Here is a 21,058-nt window from a genome sequence, read left to right on the forward strand (position 1 = left end):
TTTTGAGTGTTTAGGTTGCTACTTTTCCATTAGGTGGCCCAGGGCAGTATTTATGATCGCTCCAAGTACATCCCATTTCCTCAGTTATACAGTGAAAGCATCTGGGAGTCCTTTTGAATGTGCTCAACTGCAAATCACAAGGATGGGGTTGGGCTTTACTCCGAAGTGCCTCAGAAAAAGGCCTGGTGATTTCCACTCCATAAATCCAACACTTGAAAACAATCTGCAGCATAGGGACACTCTGACCATGGAGTTGGAAAGAGTCAGAACCAACTCAGTGGCAACTAACTAGTTGTGAGGTAGAGCATGAGATACTAGACATAAATTTATATATGTGCATAAATCAGAACTGTTATGAAGACCAGAATCAGATTATATATAAATTTATATGTGTGTGTATATATAGTTGTTGTGAAGATGAGATATTAATCTGTTTTAGACAAAATGAACAATCTCTTCTGTTGTTAGATTCTGTCAAGTCAAATACAACTCATAGAGGCCCTCTTTATATACAGTGGATCTGAACCCTCTCCTATCCTGTGCTAGTATTTTTAATCAAGTGTTGGCACTGTTGTTGTTGTTGTTGTTATGTGCCGTTGAGTCGCTTGCGACTCATAGCGACTCTGTGTACAACAGCCCTAAACTCTGCTCTGTCTGTGCCAATCTCACCATCTCTGATACACCCATTCCAATTACCCCAGTCACTGAGTCAATCCACCTCATAGAGGGCCTTCCTCTCCTGCGCTGTCCCTCCACCCTACCAAGCATGATGTCCCTCTCCAAGGACCCTCCTACATCATGTCCAAAGTATGTTAGACGGAGCCTCAGAATCCTTGCCCTCAGGGAAGCTGCCTGGTTTAACTCTTCCCAGGATGAATCTGTTTGTTTTCCTAGCAGTCCATGGTAGCCTCAGTACTCTTCTCCAGCACCACAGCTCAAAGGCATCAATGCTCCTTCTGTCCTCCTTAGTCACCATCCAACTCTCTGATGCGTAACAAGTGACAGCAAAGACCATGGCCTGTACTAGACGTACCTTAGTCTCCAGAGAGACACCATTGCTCTTCAGTATTTTTCCCTAACAGCAGACTTTCCCATCGCAATACGTCTTTTATAATATCCTTGCTACTGGTGCCAAGAGTGTTGACAGTGGAGCCAAGCCAACTAAAGCTGTGAACAATCTCAATCTCTTCACTATCCATCCTGATGGTGACAATTGGTCCAGTGGTGAGAATCTTTGTCTTCTTAACATTGAGCCTCATTCCATATTGAAGGCTGCAGTCCTTGACCCTCTACAGCAAGCTATTCAGGTCCTCTTCAGTTTCAGCAAGCAGGGTTGTGTCATCTGCATAACGCATTTTATTGATGAATCTTCCACCAATCCTGACGCCACACTTCTCCTATAAGGTTAGGTGTCATCAATAAATTCCTTGAAGATTACAGGGGACAGAAGAACACCATAGAAATTCCAGTAGTAACTTCTGTACTTTAAAATTAATAATGTCACTTGCTTGGTGCTACCAGCATACCTTTTCAATCTGTATGCAGAACAGATCATCTGGGAGGCTGGGCTCCATGAGGAGGAATGTGGTAACAGGACTGGAGAAAGACTCATCAACAACCTGTATTATGCAAATGACACAACCCTGCTTGCTGAAATGGAGGAGGACCTGAAGCACTTGCTGAAAATGGTCAAGGACAGCACCTTCAATATGGATTGAAGCTCAACATCAAGAAAACAAAGATCCTCAATACAGGGCCCACTGGCAACATCATGATAGACGGTGAAGAGACTGAGATTGTTTGCTTGGCTCTGCAATCAACACTCTTGGTACCAGCAGTCAGGAAATGAAAAGACAAATTGCACTGGGAAAAAGCCTGATGTCAGAGTACTGAAGAGCAATGATGTCATTCTGGAGAATAAGGTGTGCCTGATCCAGGCTATGATCTTCACAGTTACGTGCTTTGCATCAGAAAGCTGGACAATGACTAGGGGTGATAGAAGGGGAATTGATGCCTTTGAGCTGTGCTCGAGAACAGTATTAAACATACCATGGACTGCTAGAAAAACAAACAGATTAACACTGGAGAGGATAAAGCCATGCTGTTCTTTGGAGCCAAGGATTCTGAGACTCTGTTGGACACACTTTGGACATGTTACAAGGAGGGACCAGTCCTTGGAGAGGGATATCATGAGATGGATTGATTCATTGACTGGGGTTATGGGATAGGTGTGTGAGACAATAAAGTTGCCTTAGGATAGAGCAGAGTTCAGAACTGTTGTACATAGGGTCACTATGAGTTGCAGTCAACTCCAGGGCATGTAACAACCACCACCAGCATACAAAGATTATGCTGGCCTTTGTAAAAACTGGCCCTTTAGGTCCCCCCCCCTTTTGACTCAAAGCTATAGTTTGTGAAATAAACCTCTCCCCACCCCCATAGGCCTCCATGCCTAGTAAATTTGGTTATAAACACCACTGGACCGTTAAAGCCCAAATGAAGTCAAGTGGGTATTTGATTACAGGTTTGATTAATGAAATCCAGACCGAAGACTAACTTAAAGGATTCTTGAAATCTTGAAAACATTTGAGAAAATCTAAAACACTATGGATATAAGTGGTTTAAGTAATTGCTGTCCCTTAGAGAGGGCCCTTAGAGCCACTCATTTTAAAGTGTTGGGCTTTTTTTATTTATTCTCCCCTCCCCACCAAATCCTAACAACAGCAGAAATTTTTCTGAACATAGATGCCCTGGATTTGTCTTTGTTTATTCTGTAAACAGGCTACCCACGTAATCTGTGATTTCAAGGTCACTCTTATCAGACAGGCAAAAAAGATCTATCCTGGTGTATCAAAGTTGTCAGACAAGTTGCAAGAACAGTATTGGGAAGATAAAGTCTGGAAGTGCAGTCTCATAATGGGCTTGATTTCTGTGAATTCACTGCTCTTTTTCTGTAAAAGTCTGAGAATTTAAGGAATGATGAAGGAACTGAATAGAGCTACAACGTAGGACAGTGTGCAGATACAGTAAGAGCTTGTTGAAGGAGAAGAACACGTTACGATTTCCTGAAAAGAATTAGGGCCTGAAGAGCTGTTTTTCACATTTTTCTCTACCATATGGTCCAGTAGAAAGTTTCTCTTCTCAGCTGTTTTCTGACTTCCTAGTGAGGATTTTGTTTGTTTGTTTGTTTGTTTGGCTTATTCATCGGTTAAGTATCTGTACAATGAAATGAAATTATTCCCTAATTTTAAATTAATACTACTTTTTTCTTTTTCCCCAATTAAGTATTTAAAATTTTAAAGGATTAAAGTAGGAGTCTTATTCCAAAGAAGTGCTTACTCCTAAAGTCTATAAGATTTTTCTTTTTAGCGCTGTAACAGTCAAAGGTGGTTTTTTTAAAAAATAATTTTAATGAGCATTTACAGAGATTTTGGATTTTCATTCATTGCTGCACTTCTCTCCCCCCCCAGCCCCCCCCCCTCCGACCCTCCCAGTTCTCTCCTCTCTTTCAAAAGTAAAAGAAACACTCCTTCCCTGGTACACAATCCCCCCACGCCCCTCCCACTGCCCCAAGTACATTCCACTATGCAACCTTAATTGTGGACTCTTGTGATAACCATAAGACCCTATCATACATCGCTTTTAAATTATTCAGTCCCTCATCTGTTTCAGTGCAGTATACACAATTTATCCAGTTTTTCTCAGTCTTACCCCAACCCTGATATCAATCACATTCTACAACAGTGGCACCATGCAATATTTGTCCTTTTGCGACTGAGATATTTCATTCATCATAATGTCCTCTAGGCTCACCCATTTTGAAAAATATTGTGTGAGTTCCTTGTTTTTCAGTGCAATGTAGTATTCCATTGTGTGAATATACCACAGCTTCTCTATCCATTCGTTTGTTGATGGGCACCTGGGTTGTTTCCAACTCCTTGCTATTGTGAACAGAGCTGTGATAAACATGGGTGTGCATATATCTGCTTGAATGTCAGTTATGGTCTCTTTGGTATATATTCCCAGTAGTGGAATTGCTGGGTCAAATGGTATCTCTATTTGCAACTTTTTGAGAAAGTGCCATACTGCCTTCCACAGTGATTGTACCATTTTACACTCCCACCAACAGTGAATAAGGGTTCCAGTTTCTCCACAACCTCGCCAGCATTTGTTGCTTGCAACAGTCAAAGTTTTAAAGTTGTTAATTGTGCTATTTCTATGACTAAGGTAAAAAAAATAAACCCTCAGTTTCTAAGGGAGAGTTGTAAGAATTGTATATTAAAAGGGCTCTATTTTGTTTTCTTTATAAGAATTCATTTTTTAAACAGGCTAGATTCTTACTCATTACAGATAACTAAAAATGGTTTTGGGTTTTATTTGCATACAGATTTGAGGTAAATTTTTATGCTACTTATTTTGCTGGCATTTCTAGTTTAGTTCCTGATTGCTACCTCTATTTCTGTGAAAGGAAACCTCATAGATATTATTTTAAGAATTTATAATATTTTTTCTAAATTATACATTTAATGAGTTCAAAGGAACTCCTTAAACAATGGCAATTGTTTAAAAAACTATTTACTCATCTCTCAGTGGTTTTCCGTCTTTGCTAATATTATTTCTTTGCCCTGTAGGCGTCTAAATACTTTAAACAAATGTGCGGTGATGAAGCTAGAGATTAGTCCTCGTCGGAAGAGAGTGAGTATAAAATGACAAACTGTAAACCTGATTATGTATTTTTTAAATGTTATTGCTCAAACACTTTTCCTTCTTCGAAAATATCTATATATTCAAAAGTTGCACTCAAGATTACAAAAGCCTACATAACCTTGGAGAATTGAAACCAGTAGTTGCCGCCAGCCAGTAAATTGTTTGTCCCAGGGAGTTTTTTACCTTAACATTTCATCTCTTACTTTACCTAATTAAGGCAATGCTTACTGCATATTAAGGCGATGAGCTTGAGGAAGGCCAGGAAATCACTTCTTACAAAAAATACAGCTAAGATTCTTTGAGAACTAGTGTGTCTTCTCAAATATAACAATCACAACTACATTTTAAAATTGTGGAAATAAAAGCAAAGACCAACTTGTGGGATATTGAAAAATAAGAAGAGATTTATTTAGAGGGAGGAAGGGAATTGAGGAAGGAAGAGGGGGAAGGCCAGGAATCCCACACATTCTAGTCAGATGGTGACACATAACTGCACTGGATGCTATTTTCTTCTGTGTATGTAATGTGAGCATCTTTTATGGGATCCTTGGAGAAGAGGTGGGTGTAGTACTGGGAGTGTTGTGCCACAGATTAGAGTAAACAGGAATAAGGTTGGTCAAAGAAGATATTTCTGACTGTTTAGAGAACAACTTTTAATTATGTGAAAGTCCATGACCTGCAGCAGGTTGTCTTCTTGGGAAGTTCAAACCTTTAAACAAACGGACTGGAACCTCAACACCCACTGATCTGTGTAGAAGAGTCTGCAAATCAGCTCTTAAAGATCTCTACTCACTGTCCTGTGAAACTTGAGTCATATGATATTTTCCACACCAGTGGCAAAGACATGCATCCTACAGAAATGTACTTTTGAGTCCCGCGCAAAGGCTAGGCTGGAGTGGTTTTAGTTAGAGCAGAACTCCAAGTTCTGCACGTAAGTCGGGCATAATGAACAAAGTCACTACTTAGTCTGCAAACGTTAGGTGCTGTCAGGACTGGGTATTTGTGAAGCCTTGTTAAATTCCCCCAAGCATGTCTGAGGTGGAAACTTCGCAGGACAGTTGTGGCAGTAAGCTCCAGCCCCACATCTCTTGGGGGAGGGGAAGGTAAAGTACAAGTTAAGAGGCTGAAAAGTTTGGAATGGGAAAGAGGTGATGGCTTTTTTTGTCTAGAATTTCCATTAATCTGTTAGAAGATCTTATAAACTTTTAGAGTAGCTAGAGATTTAAGTTACCACTCTTCTTGTTGTTTGAAAATTACCTTTCTAATTGCAGAAGGGAATATAAACACATATTATCAAGACAGCAAAATTGGAGGCAGTCCAGAGGGAGTCCCACCCATTGCTGACTCCAGTTCAGAATATTTTGCATGCCTGGAATTTTCAGTCATCTTAGAGGTTTCCTCTGTGTGCAGTTAAAGAACATTCTATGGATCCCAAAGTTTCCATAAAATAACTCTTATTTAGATTGTAACACGTTAAATTCTTTCTTGTTAGATTATTTTAAATACATCTTTGTTATTTAAAAAATAACAAAGGGGAGCATGGGCCCTGGGTGTATTTTGAGCTGACTCCCAGTCGTCTGGTCCTGTGCACGTGTCTTGCTCCTGCTCTCTGTGGGTCTTGGTGTATGAATGGCTCCATTCTGTCTTGGCAGAGTGAAGATTCTGATGAGGATGAGCCTTGTGCAATAAGTGGCAAATGGACTTTCCAGAGGGATAGCAAGAGGTGGTCCCGGCTGGAAGAGTTTGATGTCTTTTCTCCGAAGCAGGACCCAGTACCTGGGTCCCCCGACAGTTCCCACCTGAAGAACGCAGCAAGCCATGAAAGCATGTTGACAGAGCTCAGCGAACAGCAGGAGGTGTCCTCGGTCCGCAGCCTCAGCAGCACCAGCAGTCTTGCCACCCACACGCCCCACAGCGCGGATGTGGCAACACCCCGGACTAACTCGGTCATTAGTGTCTGCTCCTCTAGCAACTTCATTGGCAACGACGACTCCTTCTGCAGCCTGCCCTCTCCCAAGGAACTGTCCAGCTTCAGCTTTGGCATGAAAGGCCACGAGAAAAGCACCATGTCCAAGACACGCAGTCTGCTGAAGCGGATGGAGAGCCTGAGGCTCCGGGGTTCCCACCACAGCAAGCACAAAGCGCCTTCCAAACTGGGGCTGATCATCAGTGGGCCTATCCTGCAGGAGGGCATGGACGAGGAGAAGCTGAAGCAGCTCAACTGTGTGGAGATCTCCGCCCTTAATGGCAACCACATAAATGTCCCCATGGTACGAAAGAGGAGCGTTTCCAACTCCACACAGACCAGCAGTAGCAGCAGTCAGTCTGAGACCAGCAGCGCTGTCAGCACCCCCAGCCCTGTCACCAGGACCCGCAGCCCCAGTACTTGCAATAAGCGAGTGGGCATGTATTTGGAGGGCTTTGATCCTTTCAGTCAGTCCACATTTAACAACATCACTGAACAGAACTTCAAAAACCGAGAGAACTACTCAGAGGACACGGTGTTCTACATCCCCGAAGATCACAAACCTGGCACTTTCCCCAAGGCCCTCTCCAATGGCAATTTCTCTTCCTTAGAGAACAGTACCACTGTGAACTGGAGAACTGGGAGCTTCTACGGGCCTGGCCACATCAACCTCAGAAGAGAAAACAGCAGCGACATCCCCAAGGAACTGAAGAGACGCAATTCCTCCAGTTCCATGTGCAGCCGCCTGAGCATCTACGACAACGTGCCAGGCTCCATCCTTTACTCCAGTTCAGGTGACCTGGCTGACCTGGAGAACGAGGACATCTTCCCCGAGCTGGATGACATCCTCTACCACGTGAAGGGCATGCAGAGGATAGTCAACCAGTGGTCCGAAAAGTTTTCCGATGAGGGAGACTCCGACTCCGCCCTGGACTCTGTCTCTCCTTGCCCGTCCTCTCCAAAGCAGATCCACCTGGATGTGGACAATGACCGCACCACACCCAGTGACTTGGACAGCACAGGCAACTCCCTGAACGAGCCAGAGGAGCCCTCTGACATCCCCGAAAGGAGAGACTCCGGGGTCGGGGCTTCCCTGACAAGGTCCAATAGGTAAGCACCTTTGGTCTCCCTCCAAACTGGAGGGGGTGGGTGTCAGAAGGAACCTCCCCTTATTCTCTAGGAGTAAAGGGGATTAAGCATGGCATTTGTCACCACATAAGCTCCTAAGGAGGGTAACTGGCCAGCAGGTCTTAACACTCAAGAAACATGGGCTGGAAATAGAGCTCCCCCCTTGGTAAAATAAGCCAGCTGATGCTATTTTTTGCATCTACTGATTAAGAAGCCTTTGTACACACTCACTCTGTCCGCTCTTCCCTCACAGGCACAGACTGAGATGGCACAGCTTCCAGAGCTCACATCGACCAAGTTTAAACTCCGTGTCCCTGCAGATCAACTGCCAGTCTGTGGCCCAGATGAACCTGCTGCAGAAATACTCGCTCTTAAAGTTAACTGCCCTACTGGAGAAGTACACACCTTCTAACAAGCATGGCTTTAGCTGGTAAGAGTTAAAACTGCTCGGTGCCTAGGGATTGAAAAGCATGTTTTGGGTTTATTCCTTGAGACTGTCTCAAGCAATGATAAACGTCTGTTCTGGTCTTTATTAATACCTCTAGTCTTTCATTCAGATGCAATTAGTTTCTCTTTTCCTGAGGTCCTAGTATGTGTTTCTGTTTTAATCAGTTTGGCTTTAGGTAATTGTCAGCAAGATTATTGTTGTTATATACTGTCAAGTCAGAGCCAATCCATAGCTGACCCTCAATCAAGTTTTCACAGGCAGTAAATCACAGAGGAGGAGATTGCCTGTCCTGCTCCTGCAAAGCATCTGATAGATTGTATTTGAACCGTGTGCCTTTGGGATTGCAGCACAGCTTCTTACCATGACTATTTGTCCATTTCTACGGTTAGATTGCATTACTTTGCTATCAGCTTGTACAGACTTCCTTCCCACTGGTCAGAATAGCTCATGGGATGAGGTGGTATATTCAGTGTCAGATTCTGTTACTAGGAGGGAAAAGAACAACAATATTCTGATGTACTAAGAAACTGCTTATACCCATCAGTGGACAAATGACTAAAGAAAATGGTACATTCACACAATGGAGCAAAGGGAAAAAGTCAAGAATTTGTGAAATACTGAACAATATGCATGAAACTAGAACAGATTATTCTGGCAGTCAGTTAGAGAAAGACAATGAGGGTATAAATCACTAATATAAAAAGATGCAAAACTGTTTATACACACAAGTATAGTCAATCTTGGAGGGATAACAAGATGCAAGGAAAAGGGGACAAAAAACCCAAAATTTTTGCAAAATACAGATGATAGGTTGTTTTTGTTGTTAAGTGTCATCAGGTTAACTATTCGTGACAGCCACTCTATGAAGAACAGATTTGAACCTTGCCCTGTCACTCACCATTCTTGTCATGTTGGGCTCAAGCCCACTGGTACAGTCACTCTCCAGTCCATCTTGTTGAGGGTCTTCTTTTTCTGTGACCCTCCACCTTTCCCAGCATGTCTTTTTCCAAGGATTTTTTTCCTCCTGACAACATCCCCAAAGTATGGGAGATGAAGTTTTACCATCCTTAAATCTGCAGAGCAAGCACTCTGATTGCACGTCTTCCAAGGCAGATAGCCTTGTTCTTTTGCTAGTCTATTAGATAGTCAGCACTCTTCAATGCTATAATTTAAAGACTTCGATTCCTCCTTTGTAATCCTTAGTCACTATCTCGACTCTCAGATGCATGAGTCAATTGAAAAATATGGCTTGAATCACCTTACCCTTTAAATTAGCACCATTACTCTTTAAATGGATATTATGTAGAATTTTTTTTAAAAAAAGAAAGTACACCTCTCAAATATCTCATCTTTGATGCTTAGCTAGAAATTGAGTTTGGATAGAGGGAGTGAAAAGAAGCTGCCTATGAAATGCTTGATGTACAGTGTCTCATAACTTTACTCATATATGTTTTATAAATCATTTTTTATATGAATATTTATGGAAACTAAAAAAAAAAATCCACCTGTGCTAACTAGTTTAGGTTATTTCATTGTTGTTGTTTTTCCCCAGCAAAGACTCTCAAACAGTGAGTGACAAATGTAGGGAATTTATTACCTGAAGCTGTTATCGTTAACTAACCAAGGGAACTCTGTTGGCCTAGTAGTAAGGAGCTGTGCTGACAACTCAGAGCTATCTAGTTCTAATCTACCAGCTGCTTCACTCTCCTCATGTGATTTAAAGCCTCTGAAAACCCACTGAAGGGTCAGCTGTGAGTCAGTGCAGACTTGACAACACATAACAACATCATCTTTAAAAAGCTGACTTGTTCATAATTCCTGTGGTCATCACGATTTGGCCCTTCATGTACATGTCAGCTGTAGATGGTAGGCTGCATGAGCCCCAGATATGACAAGTGCATGTCTTCAGTTTTCTAGTAACAGTGTAAAGTAGAGACATATTTGCAGAGTGACATCACAGTGCATTTTCCACTATTGATCCGGTATCCTTAACTCTTTCTGCTGATCTGAATGTTAGTTGTACAACCTCTCCACTTTCTGAAGGTGGAGAAATGGCCTGGGGCATCAGTAGCATCTGTAGCACACTACAAGCCCAACATGAGTAGGTGAAGCAGCATAGCTGCTCTCTCTTCCCCCGGCTCCTCCTTTCCTCAGGACTCCAGTGAGTTTAACTCCAGCATCAAAGCGCCTCCTGTTCAAAGGCTGTTATTATGTGAGCCTTGCTAAATACAGAAGTTGTTTGTTCTGAATGACAGAAATAAGTATTGACCAGTTTATCCCCACATGCTTCAGATTCTCGGTGGAGATCGTAATGTGTTCTTTCCACATTCTGCCTTGGGGCTTTTCTCCTCGACAAAGCGAGTATTATGCACACTTATAGCTGTGATACCGTATACTTAACTGTATGGAAATACACATTTGACTCTGCTCTTAGTTTTACCTTTCCTGGAGCTATAAACAGTAACGCGTTGTGGCTGTTGGTAAGCACTGTGGAGTCACAGTGGTCTGTCTTCTCCAGGGTTCCTCTGTGCTGGAGCGTAATATTTTCCCTGCTGGCTATTTAAAACTGCATATTTCAGATTCTCCTCTCAGTGTCGCCCCTCCCCCCTTCCCACCAAACCCTCAAGAATCTGAAAAGTCCTGAGTTCTGGTCAGTTTTTCCAGGGAGTCAAACCCAAACGTAAAAGCCCTGCTTTGTGGGATCCACAGCGTAAGGAGAAATTCTACCCGGAGTTCTTTTCCTGTTGGCCTTGCCCTCTTGTGTCCCATTCAGAAAGGTCATTTGTGGAGCGGAGATCTGTTTGACAGCCTTAAATGCATGACATGGGTTTCTTGCTGCTGCCTATAAAACTGGGGGGTGGACCTGGCTGCAGGACTCTAGGGAGCCTGGAATGGAGTAACAAAAACCCCATTGTTCCCTTTTCCATCTTCCCTCACAGTCTCTAAAGATGTTATATTCTCCAGGGTCATCAGCAGGGAATTTATTTGGACTTCAGGTCATTCAGCTTGACCCCCACCATGGAGCTCTGGAGTTCGGTTCTTAATACATTAGACTAACATCATGTAATAGCTGTTCTCCCAATCCATTCTACCTCATCCTTTGCACTCGAAGTGCCTCGAATCTCATCAGGACATAAAAATGATGCTTGTCCTTCCTTATTCAGGACAAATGAGAATTTGCTTATCAAATCCCACAGTGAAGCAGCTAGAGAATATGATACTGTTATTCTCTGCCTCTTTTTCTTCCTCTGCCACCATTTTTTTAATGAAGTCCTTCAAGCTCTCTTAAGAATTTAGACCCCAGTTTTTGTGGTTAAGCCACTCATTGCTATCAAATCCGTTCTGACTCATTATAGCCCTATATTGGATTTTTGGAGCTGTAAACCTTCAAGGGGAGAGACTGCCCATCTTTCTCCCTCCGATCCCCTAGTGAATTGGAACAACTGACTTTTCAGTTTTCCCTCTGATACATAATGCACTGTGCCCCAGGGTTAAGAGTGGACGGACAGTCTCCATCTGAGTTAAGGTCCTGGCCTTTACAGCCCCAGCAGTAGACTGGTACTGCCCAATACAGCTTTTAGTGATGGGAGAAACACTCTGTATTTGTGCAGCCCAGTGTGTAGGGAAGCTTTGGTGGCGCCATCCACAGGGAGTTTTGCTGCTAAGCTAAAGGCCACAATACTCTGGCACTTCAAATCCACCAGGCACCCCTCTGGAGAAAGATGAATAATCTCTACTTGTTCTGTTTCCAGCCACAGAAACCCAATGTAGGGTGAGCAGTGAGTTGGTTCCAACTCAGTGCAGTGACTGAGTGTAGTTACTAGCTACAGTTGACTAGTAAGCACTTAATGTGACTAGTGCAGAAGAGGAATTGAATTTGTAACTTTTTTTTTGATTGCTCTACTGTGATTGGTGGTTGTGTGCCTTTCAGTCAGAGCTGACTTGTACCTGACCCTCCATCAGGTTTTCAGAGGCAGTTGCACAGATTTCCCTCCTGTAGAACAGCTGGTGGATTTGAACTGCATGCTTTTGGAACCGCAGTGCTGTTTCTTAACAGTAGAACAAACCAGTTGCTAGTGTTCAGTGTGAGAGATTATGGGCATCATGTTGTCTCACTATCATCACCACCATCTGAAATTGTAGTTTATGTAAACTTAAATTGTCTCTGTATCAGTACATCTGGAATTTCCAGTATTTGTCTGGCAAGATTGACAAATGAGTTTATTTCTCTCCTACCTGTATTCTTTTAAATAGGGCTGTGCCCAAGTTCATGAAAAGGATCAAAGTTCCAGACTACAAGGACCGAAGTGTGTTTGGGGTCCCTCTGACAGTCAATGTGCAACGCACAGGACAGCCCCTCCCACAGAGCATTCAGCAGGCCATGCGCTATCTCCGCAACCATTGTCTGGACCAGGTAGGCATTCACTCCCTGGACACATCAAGGGAGTCCAGGCGTGAGCCGCTTTGGATATAGCTGAGTACTGACCGTGGTGCTTCTGCACTCATAGTCATCTTTTCTTTATAAACAGGTTGGGCTCTTCAGAAAATCTGGGGTCAAATCCCGAATTCAGGCTCTTCGCCAGATGAACGAAACTGCGGTGGATTTTGTCAACTATGAGGGGCAGTCAGCTTACGATGTGGCAGACATGTTAAAGCAGTATTTTCGAGATCTTCCTGAGCCCCTGATGACAAACAAACTCTCAGAAACCTTTTTACAGATCTACCAGTGTAAGTGTCCTTTGATCTCGGGACTGTTGTCTTTGGGAGAAACATGGGACCATTTGAAGCTTGTAGCCTCCTTTGATGTCATCCTTTTGGAACCTCATGGTGACCTCTTGGGAACATGTGTCATTAATTTCTGCCTTGGAACCTCTTTGCTTGAGGAACCGACATCTGCATACTTAGTGAAATGGCAAAAGTCCATTTCCTATTGGTCTGTAATTCCTTAAGCAGTTGTTCGTGTTTATTTTCAGAACCAAGAGTGAGTTCCTTCATTAGTTCTTAGATCCATGTTATCCTGGGTGCTTAAAATGGACAGGTTCCAAGATCTCAGTCTGTCGGCATTTTGGTTACTGGACATCTCTCTACTAGGGCTGTTGTGTTTAAAGTGTTATTTATCTTGTTGAAAAATGAATACTCTTTTTTTTTTCTGTTGTTCATCTCAGCGGCTCCCAGAAATTCTTGGGAAAACAATACCCCATGCCCTTCTCACTTTTAAGTGAAACTTAAAGCAAACACTTGTCCAAATTAATGATCAAGATCAGGATCATAACTTTAGACCCTTGTGTTTTTCTTGGCTTTGGGTGTTATTATAGCAGTGTAATTTAAAAGCAGCCTCTCTTAGGGCTCAAATTGTCTTTCAGAGTGGCACATTGGACTTTATTTTATGAGAAATGGAGCTGGTCTGGATTATTTCATTATTTGTTTCATCCTTTCATATTTTATGAAAACACAGGTCAGATTTTCCTCACCAAGGTATTTGTTATGTATTGTAACCATGGAGCTGTTTAATCATTTGGTCCTATGGACTGCCTTTGAGTGACTTGATTTTTCCACCACATGCTTTTTAAAAGATTTGCCTAGTAAAGAAACCCTTAAAGTTAGGTTCAGCATTTCCTATATATGTGTTACTTTTTAGGTTCATTTCGCAAGAATGTCTTTATATAATAGCTTCTCAGAGTATACTTTCTAAAATTTAAGAAATGGATTATATGTACCTCTTATTTAAATTGGCTGAATATTTTAGCAACTGAACTTTTCATATTTCAAGAATGCGCGAATCACTTAAAAGTGTATAAAAGGTCCCCCCAAAAATGGAATATTTTCTTGTCAAGGCTGGGAGATCTCAGCTGTTCTCCTTCTGTGCTTATCTTAGATAGGACCTCTTCTTAAAGCCAACAAAAAAAGAAAATCAATAGTGTTTTTTCAGTAATTGGAAATGGTAAACTTAGGAGTCTTAAGAAGTGCTCAGAAAAGAAAAATGGTTCTGTAAATAAAAGCACAGGCATGAGTTGAACTCTTGAGGTGGATTTAAGAGTATGTTGGCATCGTGGGTGTTTAAAAATTTTAACTCCTCCGCACAGCAGGAAATACTTGAGGGTAGTGACGCTGGTGGCGATCCATAATTTCTTGCGTATTAACCTTCAGTACACTTTCTGCAAGTGCTTGTTCAGTGCTGGGCTGAGGTATTTGAAGCTGATATTTGCTTTGGGACATTTCCTTGCGATGTTGATGGAAAATCACTGAGCTGATGGGGAAATGCCTGTGTTGTGCAGATGTGCCCAAGGACCAGTGTCTCCAGGCGATCAAGGCCGCCATTATGCTGCTGCCGGATGAGAACCGAGAGGTTCTGCAGACCCTGCTTTATTTCTTGAGTGATGTCACAGCTGCTGTAAAAGAAAACCAGATGACACCAACCAACCTTGCTGTGTGCTTAGCGCCCTCCCTGTTCCATCTCAACACCCTCAAGAGGGAGAATTCTTCCCCCAGGTACGGATCAATGAGGTGTGTACGACTCTCCGCTCATTGAGCTGAGGCAGCCTGTGTCTGTTCTGGGACCAGCGCTGTGTTCTGGTGGGACTGTGTCCGCTCCTGACTGAGAGTTAGAGCCCCTTCTTTCATCCCACCCGGCGTACCACTGCTCCTGCACTTCTCGTTCTTCCCCACTCAGTCCAGAAGCAGTAGTCTCTAGACTAGCTAGTTAACCACCAGGTTGGGAGATATTTGAAGCCACATTTTTCAGGGGCGAGTGTTGACTCTTATGCTCCTTAGTATCTTCCAAGGCCCGTCTACCATCGCCTTTATACTGCCTGACAACAAAGCATTTTGCCACTTACTGACCTAAAAAACAAGAAGGGTGACTAGGCCCCCGTTGCTGTGCCCTCTGCATGTCACTCAAGCCAGACTTCTCGGCTCAGTGTTGGAAGTTGTAAAGAAATGTCCCAAATTGACCTCTCCAAGTTGTTTGTGAAACTAATGACTAGATTTTCACATGTGCACAAGTGTAACGCATCATGGTTATCTGTAAAGTAACAAGGCTGATGATTTATAAAGTATGTGGTCTGTACACAGTTCACAGAACGAGGCTCTTCTGTTTGTTACCTCATCCTTCTAATAGCGAAAGCAGATGAAATACTAGTAGTGTCTACTTAGCATATGAGGAAAGTGCAACTAGGAGATTAGTTAAGGAACCAGTCCTTCTATCTGACAAGATAAGGCACCACCAGTGTGACTCTCTTACTTACCTGAGTAGAAAGACGTTGGAGATGTTGGAGCAATGGTGATATTCTTACAGTCCATGCAGGGCCCTGAGGCTCTGGTCTCAACCAGTGCACCTCACACAAAGCCGCCATCTGTCTGTTGCAGGAGGCTTGTGTTTTGCTGTGATGCTGAAAGATTTCATCAGGTTTTCTAGAACAAGACAGACTTGATGCTGTATAGTCCATAAGGACTTGTGTTGCGAACCCGAGGTTTCTCTGGCAGTTTGAACCCATCAGCTCCAAAGGGGAAAGATGGCCAATCTCCTCCTATGTGATTTTCAGCCTCAGAAACCCATGGCAGGGTCAGCTATGAGTCAGTTCCAATTCCATGTCAGTAACTTTGACTTTTGAGGGAGAAAGGCCTGGTGATTTGCTCCCCAACCCCAAACCAACACTGTCTCTTTCCATTGTACTTGGAGTTGTCATGAATCAGGAGGCATCTCACCGTAGCTAATAGCACTGGGTTATGTGAAAAAGGAATCAGTGCACAGAGCGTAATATATCGGCCTACTGACTATAAGGTTGATGGTTCAAATCCACCTGCTGCTCTGAAGGAGAAAAAGGCATTCTCTTCCCATAAAGGTTTATAGCCTCAGAAACCCAGTGGAAGATTACTTTGAATTGGGATCAGCTGAACAGGAGTGGGTTTGTTTTTTTTGGTAACTGGATATAAGCCCCCCATCCTGAATCCATCAAGCTGTCCAAAGGAACGTGAAAATTTTTCTTAGAGGAATGAGATCTAGGTGTGCTAATTGAAGTTAGCTTTGCTTCTGAAAGCCATACAATACTTAAACACTCTTTTAAACTGCATCTGAACATCTGCTGAGACATCCCAGCTTTAATGTGATCGAGAAATAGAATGTGTGGAAGGGAAAGATCAGATAAGACTAAGATAGAATCTCTAGGAAACAATAGAATTATTCCTTACCTTTGGGGAGAAGATCTGCTTATGTAAACAGAGAATAGTGACACTATTTACCTCAACTTCCAATGCCCGCCCCCCCACTCCCTCCCATACACTCCTCTGAGGCCACCCTCCTCCTCCCCACCACCACACACGGACCTTACACACTGCCCTTTGGAAAATAAAAAGCTGGTTCACACAGTTGGTTTTAAATAGGCAGAATTTCATGAAGAACAATTTCTTTAATGGTTTTGTGTGTGAGTTTCATGAAATGCTTGTGAGCAAAGTAAAATTCTGTTAAACGATTTAAGAGCAAACTGGCTCCAGTGAAATGTTTGTCTCTAAAACCCCACACTGATTTAAAAATATGTAGCTATTTCATTCTTTCCTCCCCTCATCCTTCTACCTAGGGTGATGCAAAGAAAGCAGAGTTTAGGCAAACCAGATCAGAAAGATTTGAATGAAAACCTGGCTGCCACGCAAGGCTTGGCCCATATGATCGCGGAGTGCAAGAAGCTCTTCCAGGTGAGGCAGGGCCGCGGCTTCTTTGTGGGAGGATCATGGGTGTGGAGTCAGCTGCTTAGGCTCGGGTATTGTTCCGTATTAGGAAAAAGATCTTTTCTGCAGCTGGAGATTATGTATATAGCCAGAAAGTTCCAACTTTATATAGATTATATTGTATAAACTACTTAGAATTAAGGGATCTCTGGTAGCTGGGCATGTGGAGAGTTGCACTGCTGACCCAAAGGCAGTCTTCTGGTGGTTGGAATCTACCAGTGGCACCATCGTAGAGAGGTGGATGATTCCCTCTGTGCAGGTTATAACCTCCGAACACCCACTAGAGGGTCAACTGTGAGCCACTTCCAGCTCAGTGACAATGAGCTGGGTTTTATCATAGACATTTCTAAAACATATATATATATAATATAGATAGAGAACACATGTGGGTTATGTATGTACTAAACTGCATTTAATTTGCTATTTTTTTATACACTGGGACCCCTGGTGGCATAAATGAGTTTTATGTTTGGCTGTTAGCTAAATAAACCCACCAGCTGCTCTGCTCGAGAAAGATGGGCCATTTCAATCCTGTGACAACTGACAGTCTTGGAAATGTAGTAGAGGGTTGCCAGTGAGTCAGAAACAATTCAGGTGGCAATGAATTTAGTTTGGTTTTGGTTATTGTACAAACTAATTAGAATGTAATATGTTTGAATGTTTACATGCAACGTTTACATGGCTTAAAAAGCAAAAACAACAAGTTAACGAAAACTAAAATGCACTGTCTGGGACACCTTCCTTGACCAGTGTGAATCCTGTTTTAGACACTCTTCTTCCTACTGAAACATTTCAAAGACTAATACCTTACCTGAGTAACTTTCTGTGATATTGTGAAGTTGGCCTGTCTACCTTCACAATACTCCTCCACAGTAGGAGGCTGGTAGGAACACTCCCATCCATTGGAAACAGAAGGACTGGCAGCCAGCGTTGAGAGAGGAAGTGGACTCTTTTCATTTTCTCTTGTGCTTCTTACAGGTACCTGAAGAAATGAGTCGATGTCGGAATTCCTACACCGAACAAGAGCTGAAGCCCCTCACCCTGGAAGCATTGGGACGCCTAAGTAATGATGAATCCGCTAACTACCACCACTTCCTCCAGGACTGTATGGACAGCCTGTTTAAAGAAGTCAAAGAGAAGTTTAAGGGTTGGGTCAACTATTCCACTTCAGACCAGGCTGAGCTGTCTTTCAAGAAGGTACGTCTCCTCCTGGCTATTAGCTTGTTAAGTTCCAGTTGTCATGATTTGGTTGGTATAGAGAAAATTTGAATAATTAGAATTCCCCAAACTCTTTTTCAAGAATAGAATTGGGCTTTAGAACATTTTATGACATCTTAAACTCTTCTATAATTTGGTAACAGTTCTCCTCAATTCTCCCATGCCCTCAAGTCACAGATTGTTGGCCCTTTAATGAGCAAGAGGTGCTCAGGGAGAATTAACTTGTTAGGACTGAAAGCCGCTTAATGGCAGAGCTATCATCTTATATGGCTTAAGGTGCTGGATCAGAGGAGGGTTTTGTTGATACTGTCCTTGAATATAGATCGAAGTGAGAGCAGACTACTTGGTCATGCAGACTTAAGGGTGCTAATAAGAAAAGTACCTCACTTTTTTATGTTGCCTCTCATAAGGGTCCTAGAGAAACACATGTAATAATTTTGGTAAGAATAACACCAGCTGTTATTAATACTTTCTTGACTCATGTTAAATGTTCTTGGGGAAAGCAGCCTCTGAATGCCACAGATAACTATGCGCTTCTAAACATGATGATTAAGGAGCCCTGGTGGCTCAGTGCATTACATATGAAGTGGTTGACCACAGCGTCCACAGTTTGAGCCCGCCAGCTGCTGTGCAGGTGAAGATGGCAGCCTACTTCCTGTTAAGATTTGCAGCCTTTAAGGAAGGTCACTATTAGTGTGGTTTGATTAATGGCAATTTGATTTGAGGGGTTTTTTTGGTAAACATATACCTAGGACGGAGCCCCTACATGGTGTACTCAGCTGCTAACCGGAAGGTGGGAGGTTTGAGTCCATCTAGCGATGGACTCTGGTGACCTACTGGTAAGAAGCTGTGCTGGAATCTCTTAAGACACGTGATTCAGATCCACCAGCTGCTCCATGGGACAGTTTCCTTCTGTGCAGTCAATTGCCTTTGAAAAACTTCTAGTCAGCTGTGTGTCTTTTGTGACTTGATGATACACAGAAAAAACAAACAACAGAGGCATTTGGGAAACAAAGACATGATGATTTGCCTTTGCAAAGACAGCCATAAAAACTCAGTGGGTCCCAGATCTACTCTGACACACATGGAGTTCAAGTTGACTTGAGAGCAGCTGGCGGTACAAGTAGCAACTACATGACCATCTCTCCAGTTGTCCTGTGAATTCCAAGTGTGTATGACTGCTTTTAACCTTAATAAACATGTCCTCTTCTTCAGGTGAGTGAAGGACCCCCTCTAAGGCTTTGGAGGTCAACCATCGAAGTCCCCGCAACACCTGAGGAGATCTTAAAGCGCCTACTTAAGGAGCAGCACCTCTGGGATGTAGACCTACTGGATGCCAAAGTCATTGAAATTCTAGACAGCCAAACTGAGATCTACCAGTATGTCCAGAACAGTATGGCACCCCATCCGGCCCGGGACTACGTTGTTCTAAGGTGAGACCTCACAATGATCACGAGCCTCCATAAACACTGCCAGTATGTCATTTGCCAGCAAGTGATTGACTCTCATCTTACAAGGAAAAAAAAATCAGTGATGAACTCTGGTTGTGTCATCCATAGGGGGTTGTGGTGCAAACCCACAGGCCTCACTGCCCTGGCAGTTTGAATCCGCCCCAGCTCTGGATAGTGTCTTCCTGTGTGATCTATAGACTCAGAGACCTAGTGGCGGGTCAGCTATGAGTAGATTCCAACTTGACAGCAGTGATGAGAAGTTATAGTGTATGCCACCAGGAAGGTGTCGATCCTTTAAAAATATGGAAGAACTATTGTTTATTCCAGTATGGTCCTTGGTGAAAACAGACTGACATTTTTTGGAATTGACCTCAGAGGGAGAAGCACAAATGCATGTGCTCATGAGGAGCAGATTTTTGCCCCAATTAGGTCACATTTTCTTGTTAGAGATGACTTCTGGTCATTTGTATCCTAACCTAGTAAACGAATAAGCCAGGAAATAGCATCTGAGTCTCAAGTGAGATGGGGTTAAAATTGATTTCTGAGTGTAGTCATAAATTCTCTGGAGATACTGAAAGAATGTCAAAAATCTTTGCAGAAATGTAGCATCATTAGAATAAGTCGAGCACTTTTCCAGTTACGCAGTGTTCACTTGAACGGATGGATGTGTTGCTCTAATATATTTGTTGAATATAAAAATCCATTTTTATCACACTTCATATTCTCTTCAGAGACACTTGACACAGAGCCGCTCTGTGTATGTCCTCATTGAGGAGTTCTTGGATAGTTGTTCCAAGAGATGCCTCTCACCCAGGGCTGGGGCACATCACATCTGCCTCCTCTAATAGTGAGACCACATGTTAAATGGATTCTAGAAAATCTCATGTTTCCCCTTTGGTTTGGTCTCTATAGGACGTGGAGGACAAATTTACCTAAGGGAGCCTGTGCGCTTTTACTCACCTCCGTGGATCATGACCGGGCACCTGTGGTGGGTGTGAGAGTTAATGTCCTCCTGTCCAGGTATCTGATGGAACCCTGTGGGTCAGGAAAATCCAAGCTCACCTACATGTGCAGAGCCGATTTAAGGTACATTTTGAATATGATTCTTTGGCATAGGTGAGGGTCGTGAAGACTCAAGCTTTGATGCAAAGAATGACTTAAGTGAATATAAATACGTCATACCTTAGTTACTTCAGGAAGTGTGGCACTTAGCAAATAAAGTCTGTCTGGTTTTTTATTTTTGGGGTGTCACTTTTCTAATTTCTAGCCCTCAAAATAATATATTAAGGAGGATGTAGTGTTTCTTCTAAGAATTTAAAGTCATAGGAACTGATAATTTCATTAATTTAAACCAGTAAACAAATGTTAATGATAACAAGGTGTTTGAATCACATAATAGGCACTTTTAGAGCTATATTA

At 42.7% G+C, this 21,058-nt stretch overlaps 1 protein-coding gene across 3 annotated transcripts in view; it reads left to right on the forward strand.

The window, feature by feature from the left end:
* The window catches only part of DLC1 (deleted in liver cancer 1), a 563,336-nt gene that overhangs the window by 541,421 nt on the left and 857 nt on the right, over positions 1-21,058 (forward strand). For all 3 annotated transcript variants that reach the window (XM_006893561.1, XM_006893560.1, XM_006893562.1), the window contains 10 exons: positions 4,632-4,695; positions 6,360-7,783; positions 8,055-8,231; positions 12,504-12,663; positions 12,779-12,977; positions 14,525-14,738; positions 16,823-16,937; positions 17,949-18,167; positions 19,404-19,621; positions 20,552-20,725. In XM_006893561.1, the coding sequence (XP_006893623.1) occupies positions 4,632-4,695; positions 6,360-7,783; positions 8,055-8,231; positions 12,504-12,663; positions 12,779-12,977; positions 14,525-14,738; positions 16,823-16,937; positions 17,949-18,167; positions 19,404-19,621; positions 20,552-20,725 (2,964 nt within the window). The remainder of the gene's footprint in view (positions 1-4,631; positions 4,696-6,359; positions 7,784-8,054; positions 8,232-12,503; positions 12,664-12,778; positions 12,978-14,524; positions 14,739-16,822; positions 16,938-17,948; positions 18,168-19,403; positions 19,622-20,551; positions 20,726-21,058) is intronic.

Source organism: Elephantulus edwardii, unplaced genomic scaffold, assembly GCF_000299155.1.
Source record: "Elephantulus edwardii isolate Elephantulus edwardi_28Jun2011 unplaced genomic scaffold, EleEdw1.0 scaffold00128, whole genome shotgun sequence".
Lineage (NCBI taxonomy): Eukaryota > Metazoa > Chordata > Mammalia > Macroscelidea > Macroscelididae > Elephantulus > Elephantulus edwardii.